Genomic DNA, 12212 nt, shown 5'->3' on the forward strand with positions numbered 1-12212 from the left:
ATTAGAATTAAAAAAAATTATAATACTATATTCAATTAGAAATTAATTTCAAAAATTTGAAAAAAAGTTAAAAAATTCGAGAGAATTGAAAATTTCATTTTGCATTTTAATCGTCTACAAATCTCATAACTTTCCGTAAATTCTTTTAGAAAATTGAATTAAAACTTTTACATAAAATAAAATGTCTACAAATTAATGAAAACTCCATAAACATTTGTAAATAAATTTATAAGTGCATTAAAATCTCTAAAATTCCGATACAACCCCAGAGTCTAAACGTCGACTTTAATCTTCTACTCATTCCGTCGGTCTGTACGGAGACACTCACAGACAGAGCAAGCCAGACCGCCTGGGGATACAGAAACAGATCTTAACGGTGGCACTCTTCTATTCCCTCCCAATTATTGAATCTCCACCGTCCGATCTCCTCAACATTGTGCTTCAGATTCAACTCTCCGGCCGCCCATCTCCTCCCTGATCTCCTCTGGACAGTAGTATTTCCCTCGCAATTTCAAGGTGCATAATCCTCACTTCCCTCGTTTTTCGTATCAGAATATGACCTCATTTCATTAATTTGGTTCACGGTTTATCCCCTTGATTGAATTGTCCGTTTGTAAACTTATTTATGAAGGTGGACACACATTTTTGTTTGGTTGCTGAGATTTTTGAGAGAGAAAATTAGAAATTCAATCTTGATTTGACGTGAATTATGATGGGTTGGTTTCGGAATACAGAAATGTGAACTGGGCAGTTGCAATTTTGTCAAAGGATTAGTCTTGGTCCTTTTCTTTTGATTGGGGTAAAAAGAAAAATTGTGTCATGCTTAATGGTAACTGAATTCAATCAATTTCAATTTCAGTGTTTGATAAATTCTTCGTATGAACCAAATTTGCTCGCTGTTTCTGTTAGTGTCTTTGAAAACTGATACTCGTTAGGCTAATTGTGCAATTGAACTAAATTGAGAGAAACAAGACAGAAAGGAAGAAGATTGGTTGCAGCTGAACAGTTTTCGGATACGAGTGTTACCTCAGATCATTAATCTGTTTCTTGGTGTTTCAAATTTTTTCATATTCTTTTTTTTTTTTTCCCTTTGGAGTCTTCATAATGTATATGGTAAATCTTTTTTTGTATGAGAAATGGAATAGGAACTAATATTAGTAAACAGTACAATTGGACATTACTGAGGACAAGGCGGGAACTGAAGCGATCGGAAGGCTGGTAAGAGTATAAAGTTTCACTCTCGTTACAAAAAAACTGCCTCTACAAACTGTAACAGGTCTTTCTTGCTGATGTTCAAACCACTGTAGTTGCCTTTCCGTCATTCTTTCCACAGGATTTTTTTTGTTTTTCAATCTAGTATTAGTAATTTTTATGTTGTACTTCTCAAATTTCTGTGCTATCAGTAACTAGCTACATTATAGGGGATTCCTTCTGGTAGGCTATAATATCAAGTGGGTCTTTATCATAGTATTTCTGAAATGATACTAAGTGGTGATGTTTTTTTGTTTATGCTCTCAAACAGGAACTGTGTTTATTATGAAAAGTTGGTGGAAGTAATGTCTGTTTATTTTGCTAGTTCTTTCTTTTGGTGATTTAATACTTTAAATCAATTGGTTCACCTGCAGACAGCTTCTATGGGAATCGAAGGGATTGTGAAAGATGTTGATACCAGCAATTGGCAAACAGATTTGGCCTATGACCAGTGGTTAGCACTCCCTGTTTCTGGTCCACGACCACCAGCTCGGTATAAGGTACGCATTTATTTTAAATTTAGATAAGCTCTAGGTTAAAACCATAGGGAAATATTTTGTTTAAGTTCACATTTTTTTCTTCTTTTGTAATTCCTAAAGTCATTTTTTTAAAGTCAGTGCAAAATCAAACTTGTTTTGTTTATATTTATCAAATACTTTCATTATTTATCAACAATATTTTCATTTATTTTTCAAGAAAAGGAAATTGATCAACCAATACTTACCATGCTATTTCTCTTTTCACTGTAGCATGCTGCTGTAGTAGCGGATGAAAAATTATACATTATTGGTGGGAGTCGTAATGGTCGGAACCTATCTGATGTCCAGGTATTGTACATGCTCATGTACTTTTTGACTTTGAGGTTCATCTTTTGTGTAATGTAGTACTGGACTCTTCTTGCAGGTCTTTGACTTTAGAAATTTGTTGTGGTCTAACATTAAACTGAAACCCAATTCGGATAAATTTGAAGACAGTGGCTTACAGGAAGTTCTTCCAGGAATTTCTGCTCACAATATGGTAAATGTTCATGAGAACAGTACTATTTTGTGTTTGTCTGTGCATATTATTTGTTTGTATATGTCCTATTCGCATTTTGTCTGGCCGTCATCCCATTCGTTTATGATTTCACGTGGTTTTCATTATCCAGTTGAACACTTGTGTCTATGTCTTGGCAGGTTAGGTGGGGAAATAAACTTCTTCTTCTTGGTGGAAATTCAAGGAAATCGTCTGATAGAATAATAGGTTTGTTACTAAAACGGCCATCTTGTTAGTTCATGGATAATATTTTATCTCTTGTGAGACATTTGAAAGTGCACTTTAATTGGCGTTTAAAACCTTTTGCAATGTTAATGGACTTGTAGTTTGGTTCATCGATTTGGAGACGCATGTCTGTGGCATCATCGAGACCTCAGGAAATGTTCCAGTATGATGGCTGAATCCTTATTTTTCCTTGTGCTTTGTGCTTTCAACTGTTTTATTAACCTGTTTGGTATGCATTCATCCATGTAATTTCTGGATGGCAAACTGATATTAGCCAAACCACAGAGTGCAATGGGTTTCCATATATGATATCCCTTCTCTAATTTTGTTGCTCTAATATATTTGATCCATTGTTCTGTGGTAATTTAACCTGTTTGGTATGCTTGCAAATTATTTTTCAGGTAGCTCGTGGGGGCCAGTCCACCACACTGGTTGGTTCTAGACTGATAATGTTTGGTGGAGAAGACAAGAGCAGAAGATTGTTGAATGATGTTAATGTTCTTGATTTAGAGACAATGACTTGGGATGTGATGGAAGCAACGTAAATATCCATACACTTTTATTTGAAACAACTTCTGTGACGTGTTTTTTTATGAATTCTGCATTACTTTCTTATGTTGTGATAGGCAGACACCTCCAGCTCCCAGATTCGATCACGCAGCTGCAGTACATGCAGAACGCTACCTTCTAATTTTTGGTGGTTGTTCTCATGCTACTTTCTTCAATGATCTTCATGTACTTGACCTGCAAGCAGTACGTGATTTACTGATTACATCAGGACTAGTTTACAAATTGTGCAGTCTGTTCTAATACACATACACATGCATTATTTAAATGTTTAATTTATTAGTTTTCAGTTCACCAGATGATTTCTGAGCTAGAAGCGTACTGAAGTGATTAATGAAAACTAACGCAGAATATAGCTAGTTGGTAATTAATATGTTGGTTTCCAATGAAGGCAACAACTTTTATCAACACTTAATGAGTTTCTGAGACCATTTTGCAACTTATATTTATGAAATTAAAAGATCTCTGTTTCACCTTTTTAGATTTTTACCGAAAGTGCTATATAATGTAAGAGCTCCTTTCTATGCATTAATGAGCATCTCATGTTTTTGCTTCCATCCTGCTGTAAACCTAGAGGCCTCAGTTGAGTGATCTAGGAACATCTTCTTTTGTTTTGTTTTACTTTTGTTTTTTGCTTTTTTATTGTGTGCATCTGTATACTCTCTTTCAACCTTGAGATCAGAAGATTCATGCTTCATTTGAACAAGTAGAGGACTGCATGTATCAAATAGACTTTAGGATACGTGGGCTTTTGTGCAATAAGAGAAATTGGCTATGATGCAAAGCGAAGTATTTACTTTCCGAGTCTGTCCATTTGCCTTCTACCATATGCCACACATCATGGAATGTTTATGAGTTTTTAGTGAACTTAAACATTTCTGGTTTCAGGAGCATTATTTTTGAAGGTTTTTCGTCATACCTTGAAAAATGATTATGTCATCCTATACTAACAAATAACCTGTTCTGAGTATAGGCTGAATGAAAAATTACTTTTAGTTGTGACCAAAAACTGAATCATTATTAGTAGTCTGATTTTCCATGCTTTTTAAGCTGCACAGTTTTCCAGTTAATTGTTGTATTTTCTATTCTTATATTTCTTGCCCACAATTTGCCATTACTTTTCAGAGGGAGTGGTCCCAACCACAAATTCAGGGTGATCTAGTGGCTCCTAGGGCTGGTCATGCTGGTATAACCATTGATGAAAACTGGTATATAGTTGGCGGTGGAGATAACAAAAATGGTATATATGCGCACGTTAATATGTACTATTGTGGCTTTTACCTACTGGATAAATGTACTTTTCTAGCTTTCTGTGATACTTTCTGTAAAATTTTACAGGCTGCCCCGAAACTCTGGTGTTAAATATGTCTAAGCTAGTGTGGTCAGTCTCAACCAGTGTGAAGCAAAGGGATGCACTCGCTAGTGAGGTCTGTTCCTTTCTTTGATTATATATGTTTTTCCGAGAAGTTTCAGTCCGAAAGAAATTTTGATGACTGCATCCACTGACATATAGTTCCACTAAAATACTAAAAGAAAATGGCAGTTTTCATAGTTAGTAATATACTGGACCGAAAATATACTTGTGACGTATTGTCATTACTCTAATATGACTTGTTATCCAGCTTTGTTACATAAAAGGTTTGTTGCTCCCGGTGTAACTGAATATCGTTTAGGATCATGCCTTTTACAAGTACACATTTCTAGTTTATTGGTTTGTAATTCAGCAATGAATATGATTTGGAAACAGGGACTCAGTGTCTGCTCAGTGACTATAGATGGAAAGAAGCATTTGGTTGCCTTTGGTGGCTATAATGGGAAGTATAGCAATGAGGTATGTTACTTAATGCCAGGTTTCGTATCCTATTGTTCAGAAGCCTATGTTGCATTGCATGAGGTGTGTTGTGCATCCCCTTCTATTGTTCATTGCCTTTCTTTTCTTACAGGTTTTTGTAATGATGCCCAAACCGAGGGACTTATCACAACCCAAGATATTCCAGTCACCAGCAGCGGCTGCAGCAGCAGCTTCTGTTACTGCTGCATATGCCTTATCTAAAATAGAAAATTTGGATTTCAAAACAGCAGAGCTGAACTCCAAGGGACCTGGAAACCAGCATTATGAACAAGATTTCACGGTTGAGATAGAGGCCCTTACAGAGGAGAAAAGTGTGCTGGAGTTGTCGCTGGTGGAAGTCAAGACAGAAAATTCCAGGATTGGGCAGAATATTGAAGAAGTCAACAATACTCATGCTGAGTTGTCCAAGGTATGCTCCTTAGAGACACTGGTTACTAAGGTGATTATTGTGTTTTAGAGTATCTCATCCTTTCAACCTTCCCTTTCAGGAACTTCTTTCAGTCCAAGGGCAACTAGTAGCTGAGAGATCAAGATGCTTTAAATTGGAGGTTTCTCCTTTCATAACTTGTTTAATTTATTTGGGTTGGGTCATTTGACGTGCCTTCTACGAATGTAATGTGTTCCATGTAGCAGCTGATTCTTTTCTTATATTGTTTTCCTAGGCTCAAATCGGTGAACTGCAAAAGAAATTAGAATCGGTGCAGTCCATTGAGGATGAGGTGCAGGCACTTCGGGGTCAAAAATCTGCATTCGAACGGGATGAGCTTGCCTCATCTGTTCAAAGACAAGGTTCTGGTGGGGTTTGGCGGTGGATTGCTGGGGGTGGTGGCGACTCATAAAAGTCGCAAGGTCAGTGCATGAATTCTTGACAAAAAGAGAAAATGATAGAAGTCAGAGCCGGAATATTTAAATGGAAAGCTCACACACCTGGTTATCTGTCCCAGCTCCCTCCAGAAGCTGAGGCAGATCCCAGCAGTGGCCTACCGGAAGCGGTGGCCTACAGAAAGTGTTCTTACTAAGATAGCCAGTAAAAGGGATGAAAATTACAGTCTGAGTTATAGGATTTATATAAACGTTTGTTTGGGATTCATGAACAGTCATTTGATCTTTTTCTTTTTTTGCGTCGTTCGGTTTATATTCATGTCTAAATTGATAGAGTAGTTGGATTTGTATGTATGATGCAGTTCAAATTCTTTATGTTCTCGTGGTCTCAGAAAAAAGTGATTGATATTTAATTTTCATGGCCATTGGAGAATGAACTTCATTTCATTAACAGGGGTCAAATACAAATTTGGTACATGACAGAAACCCTAGCTTGAGGAGGGTTCTGCTAAATACAAGTATCAACAACGAGCACAAATACACCGTACCGTGATTTAGACACTATGAATGGCATTGGCACTTACAAAATAAAATGATATATATTATAAAATGTTAGAACATATTGAAAACATGGAAAACAAGTATATAATGAGTGTTTATATAAGTATTTAACAAGTTTTTTACATTTTATTGAAAAAAATATAGAATGCAATATGAAAGTTATCGATTTTTTTGTATAATTTAGTGCAGTCCGTAACGAGATGACTTTATGGCACTTGTTGCCTTGTCTCTCTTTATTTTCCTTATTTTCTCGTTATTCTTACTTTCTTTGTTGGGCTCTCTATTTACTCCTTTGGCTTCGTCCGTGGTTATGAATTATCCAGTTTTTCAAGAAAAGAAAGAAAGAACACAGGTTTAGGACAGTGGCCAGCCATGCAGAGATTAATCGGAACGGTGGCCAGTAGCCTATACAGGACATAACGGAAATTTTTAGAACAGTGCATGAACCCCAGCCAGCCTCAATGATGCAGATCAGATCTGCTTTCACACCATCAAAGTCAAGGAAGCAAACACTACAAGAACAAAAGATCGATTCCATAGTAGATCTGCTCAAAAAGGCAAGGAAAGCAAAGGACTGGGGGAGGCAGCTCTCCGCATTGACTTAACGTGGGGAGAGGTTTTAAGATTACATCTATAAGAATTGAATTTAAAATCTCTCATATACAAGTAAGTGTGAATACTACTAGACCGTATTACTAAATGACACTCTACAACATCTTCTAATTGCCAATTCTTAGTTGTTTTTTCATAAATAATAGGTTAAAGTTGATTTTACCACCACCATCCCACGCACAAGAGTGTACAGTTCATTAGTTCAAATAAATTACAATGAAGATCCATGTGGAATCATAAAATCATATATATTTCAAGATGTAAAGCTAATCAAAGATGCTTCAACAAGATTAGTATCTGGAAAGTGTCCAAAATAAGATAGATTGTATTGTGATGTGTACTTATCACATCAATTAATAAATTTATCTTATTGAATGATGATTGTGTGTATCACTTATCACATAAAATAATACATTAATAGCCACTCAGTATTACGGTATGGGCGTATTCCTCTTTACTTATAAGTGAGAAGTCTTAACTTCGAATCTCATGGATGACGAATTCGATACCAAATTAAGTTGCTTATTGTGTGGTTTTAGCAGAACTCCCCTCCTCTTAGTGTAAATATGATATGAATATGTGATCTTCTTAGCATTACTCGATAAAAATATTGAGAAAAATAAATAATTAATGTATCATGTATATGCTCTCGAGAGTAACTAAAGGTTTTAATAATATAAAGAGTTAATCTCAGTTTACTACTTTGCAGTTTCTTAGTTTTCAACATTTGGTACATCAAGTTTTTTTCATTCCAAAGTGGTACCTGAAATCATAATTTTTGGCAAGTTTCATACATTCATTAAGGTTGCTGTTAAATCAGCCGTTAACTGGTGATATGGCAACCCACGTGGATAAGAATTGAGCATCATGTGTCAATATAGGCCCACATGGATATTAAAAATGTTTAAAATAATATATTAAAATATTTAAAAATAATAATAAAAAATATAAACTTATTTTTGCCGTCTCCTTCCTTGTCACCCCCCTCTCCTGGTTCCCTGCGTAATTTTTGACAAATTTTCCGTCAAATTTTCCGGCGTTTCACAGTCATTCACCACCACCAATCATCACCATGCCACTTCCTCTTCGTTTTCCACCTAAACTCGACTGGGTTTGACCCCAGTTTCGCGACGAACTCACCCTGTCCACTTCTCTACTTCACAGCGACGATTTCACCATTTCTACAAGCTCCACCGTCAATCTCCGTCAATCTCCACCATCATTCAACTTCTCTTGAACCCAGGGACAAGACCCAAGCAATGGTTGAGGTGTCGGAGTCCCGATGAAGTTAAATCCATGATTACCCTTTATATGGTTTTTGGCGGTCTAAGGGTGGTTTCAGACATTTCCCGGCCAAATTAGACCTCGGTGAAGGTATCAAACTTACTCCACTCATCACAGTCTTCATTTTGGTATAATTAGAGCAATTTTGGCGTTAGGTGATTTTTTCGGCCAATTGAGGCTGGCCGACAAATCGTAACCAAATCAGATAAATTTTGCCTCCTCCTTTGGTGGGTGGAGTAAGAGTGGATGTGCGCAGAGTCGACGAGGAGAAGAGGGGAAGGGAGGGGGACGACAAGGAGGGAGGGGGCAAAAAAATTATTATTATTTTTTTTTTAATTTTAATTTTTGTATATTTAAATGTTTTAATATCTATATAAGCTCATATTGATATGGCGTGCAGTCATTGTCTAAGTAGAAGTCACATCATCAATTAATGGCTGATTTAATAGTAACTTTAACAGATGTATGAACTGATAAAATTAATTAATTAATAAACTAAAAAATGTCTACCCTCGGAATTTTGCACAATTAAACCATCCAATCGCTTAAATGGATAAGGATAATATTAGGAAGACCAAAACTTTAAATCAAATTTGCAAATCAATTGATGTATCACCAATAGGAAATAAGCACGTTAATCACATTTAAGTGATAATTTAATCATAAACAACTGCATTATTTGGTTTATAAAATTCGGTTTAGAAATGTGTCTCCCAAGCATTACCCAATGGATAATGCTAGGAACACTAAACTTTTAAACCAAATTTACAAACCAAATAATGTATCACCAATAGACAATAAACAAGTTAACTAGGAAAAAGAAAAATGTGACACTTCCTCCTAAAAATAAACCTGCGCAGTGTAATTTGCATTCATTTTCTTGGTTTAGTAATGATATACAGAAAATCCAAAATCCAAAATGCAATTGTAGGGCTATGGTTCATCCAATGGCACCTCGTGGATCGTCCTTCCATGAAAATGGTGGTTCAGATGGTAGGAGGGAAAAAACTGGATGATACCACCTAATTCTTTTGTCTCTACAAATCTTACAAAAATATCACATGCAAGCATCCCAAAAGGCGCCTCCTAGAGCTAGAAGCAATTGCTAAATTAGAGTAACATGTAGATATATACACACCAACACAAGTAGTTCTTAAATGAATCCAAGCCCAAACAATTATAGATAACAGTTCTTCACTAAATCACTTTAAAATAACAATTTAATAGGAAACTAGATATTAATCCTTGAAAAGGATTATCTTTTGACTAAAACCTTAACTAAGATAAAAAATAAATAAATAACTAATTATAGTCCCTTGACTTATGTCCAAGTCAAACTAATTTCTTTTATGTAATTTTTTTTTCTTCCTATATTATCTTTAAGTGAATTGTAACGTCTCATATTTAATTTATAGGAAAACTAACCCAAAGGTTTGGAAACTTTAGCTTTTAATCAAAATCATGTTGTAAGTTTATTTAATGGTTAGTACAAAACCCACTTTTAAATTAGCCCAAATGAGTGGCCTAACCAAAATAAGACGGTGATTTGTCAATTTTACCCCTAAGGGATTTGGTTAACCTAACTTAATTATTTTGTTAGATTAGTTATTTCGAAATTAGCCTAACCGAACTAATTGAAGGTTTATTTGCAGAACAATTGTAGAGTTCTTCATTCTACACTTGTAAACACGAAAAATTCCTGAAACAAGAACACGTGTACAAAATATATTTTGTATTAATTAATGATTTTGGGGTTACAATCTCTTTGTAATTTGATCCTCTGATTCGATCTCTGTAAGGTGTTGATTTGTGGATGTACGATTGATCCAAGGGTTGTCGAGGCTTGATCTTGGATGAACGCTTTAAAGTTTCTTCAAGGGCTGTTGGGGCTTGATCTTGAAGGTTGAGGGAAGTTTCTTCAAGGGCCGCCTTCAGGGCTTGATCTTTGAAGGTTGTTGAACAGGTCTTCAAGGGGGCTTTTGGGCTTGATCTTGAATAATGGTTGTGCAGATTTCTTCAAAGGGCTTTTGGGCTTAATCTTGAAGTACGATTGGATGTGTGGATTTGTTGAGGTTGTTGATCCAAAGGGCCGTTGGGGCTTGATCTTAAGATGAACGGATGATGAACGATGAACACTTTCTTTAAGGGCCGTCGGGGCTTGATCTTGAGTTGGTGGAAGTTCTTCAAGGGGGCTTTTGGGCTTGATCTTTGAATAATGGTTGTGTGGATTTCTTCAAGGGCTTTTGGGCTTGATCTTGAAGGTTGATGGATGAGCGGATCTTCAAGGGCTTTTGGGCTTAGTCTTGAAGAACGATTGGATGTGTGGATTTGTTGAGGTTGTTGATCCAAAGGGCTGTTGAGGCTTGATCTTAGGATGAACGGATGATGAACACTTTCTTCAAGGGCCGTCGGGGCTTGATCTTGAGTTGGTGGAAGTTCTTCAAGGGCGAGTTGGTGGAAGTTCTTCAAGGGCCGTTGGGACTTGATCTTGAAGGAGGATTTGATGAAGAACGAAGAGTGCTTTCTTAATCCTTCGGGATTTGCTTGAGAGCTTTAGAGTTTCAAGGCTTCAAGGTTTTGGTGTGATGTAAATTCCCTCCCTTTTTCTCTTGATGGAGAAGCCTATTTATAGGCTTTGAGAGTGAATCACCACCATCCATTTTTTTGGTGAAGTGAGTGGATGTTGTAGGTGAAGTAAATGGAGTTGGTAGGTGAAGTAAGTGTGTGAGGTTGGTGAAGTAAATGGAAGTTGTAAGTGAAATGAGTGTGTGATGTAGGTGAAATAAGTGTGTGAGGTTGGTGAAGTAAGTGGAAGTTGTAGGTGAAATGAGTGTGTGATGTAGGTGAAATAAGTGTGTGATGTAAGTGAAATGAATAAATGTTGTAATTTTAATACATTGGTTAACATTTATTTCACTGAAATTTCGGTGTCTACAACACTGTTCTTCAATTTTTTTTTTTTGAATCTGGTTGAATGTTTGAGAGTGCATTTTCAAATCCGGATCATCGTTGTTCTTCGTTTATGTTAAGCTGATTTTTACGACATAATCCTTTGTTTCAGAGCAGTTTCGCAGTAGTTGAATGTTTTGAGATTCTACTTTTGAATCCTTATCGTCAGTGTTGTTCATCATGGTTCCTTGGAGTTCCGTAATGGGATCGCCTTTCTTCATAGTTCTTCATAGTTTGATTATATTTCGTTTAGAGGTAATCGGCACTATTTTGCAGTTTTGAATACGATTTTTTTGTTTATTTTTTGCATGTAATATGTTTAGGTTTTTCTTTTGACTTATATATTTTTGTTCATTTGTTCTCATATTAGAAGATTGATTCCGATTTTTGAAATCATCAGTTATCAGTATTTTATTTTGAAGAATCTCATGTAAGTTGTGATTTATTTTTCGCTTTTTTTTTTTGTTTAAATTGTTCAAATTGCTTTTGTTTTCATTTTCAGAAACATATTATGAATTAATTCTTGTTCATCACACTTGATGTGTTTAACATTTTTCAGAAATAGTGTTATTTTTTTTTAATAAAATAGTGGTTATTATAATAATTTTCAGTTTTCTTTTTTGTTTTGTGATTGTTGTTTTTAGAAATAGTGTTATTTTTGGTTCATTTTATATGTATGGTTTCACAAATACGTACTGTTTTGTTTTACAAATATTTGAATTTAGATTTACAACAGATTAATAAACAATTGTTGTTGTGTTTATATTTTGTTGTTGTTATTGTTATGTGCATAAAATATTGTATACTGATTTATAATTGTTTGTTTGTTTGTTTGTTCAATAGTTATGGAAAATGGTAAACTAGCTCAGTTTACATATGGTGGTTTATCCATTTTTAGTTATATTTTTAATAACTTCTACCTTCAATCAGATTTGCATTGATCTTTGTTCTAGGTTTAAGGGTTTGAGAGTTGGTTGTTTTGAGTTGCGATATGCTTTGAATGAAGATTCTACTTGCCTGTTAGATTGTGATGTTGATGTTATGAATACGTTGA

General features: G+C 35.5%; 1 protein-coding gene across 3 annotated transcripts; it reads left to right on the forward strand.

Annotated features, from left to right (window-relative positions):
• Nucleotides 1–249: 249 nt before the first annotated feature.
• On the forward strand, nt 250–6171 carry LOC103938376 (acyl-CoA-binding domain-containing protein 4). Of its 3 annotated transcripts, XM_048591825.1 has the most exons (15): nt 250–516; nt 1523–1543; nt 1630–1751; nt 2001–2078; nt 2155–2268; nt 2427–2493; nt 2613–2674; nt 2913–3052; nt 3138–3264; nt 4204–4318; nt 4417–4505; nt 4826–4909; nt 5022–5339; nt 5419–5478; nt 5593–6171. In XM_048591825.1, the coding sequence occupies exons 2-15, from the start codon at nt 1537–1539 to the stop codon at nt 5767–5769; spliced, it is 1560 nt and encodes a 519-aa protein (XP_048447782.1). In that variant the 5' UTR covers nt 250–516; nt 1523–1536; the 3' UTR covers nt 5770–6171. The 3 variants fall into 3 exon arrangements, with proteins under 3 accessions (XP_048447782.1, XP_018500758.2, XP_048447783.1); XM_018645242.2 differs by lacking the exon at nt 1523–1543 and having other exon boundaries at nt 1626–1751; XM_048591826.1 differs by lacking the exon at nt 1523–1543.
• The last annotated feature ends 6041 nt before the right edge of the window (nt 6172–12212 follow it).

Source organism: the organism of the source record quoted next, unplaced genomic scaffold (genome assembly GCF_019419815.1).
Source record: "Pyrus x bretschneideri cultivar Hongxiangsu unplaced genomic scaffold, Pyrus_bretschneideri_v1 Contig35, whole genome shotgun sequence".
Classification (NCBI taxonomy): domain Eukaryota; kingdom Viridiplantae; phylum Streptophyta; class Magnoliopsida; order Rosales; family Rosaceae; genus Pyrus; species Pyrus x bretschneideri.

What these genes read in the sequence shown, in the direction of transcription:
- LOC103938376 (XM_048591825.1), top strand. An exon ending in ATGGGAAGTATAGCAATGAG is followed by an intron (nt 4,910 to 5,021) that starts GTATGTTACTTA and finishes CTTTTCTTACAG; the next exon opens with GTTTTTGTAATGATGCCCAA. An exon ending in CAAGATGCTTTAAATTGGAG is followed by an intron (nt 5,479 to 5,592) that starts GTTTCTCCTTTC and finishes TTGTTTTCCTAG; the next exon opens with GCTCAAATCGGTGAACTGCA.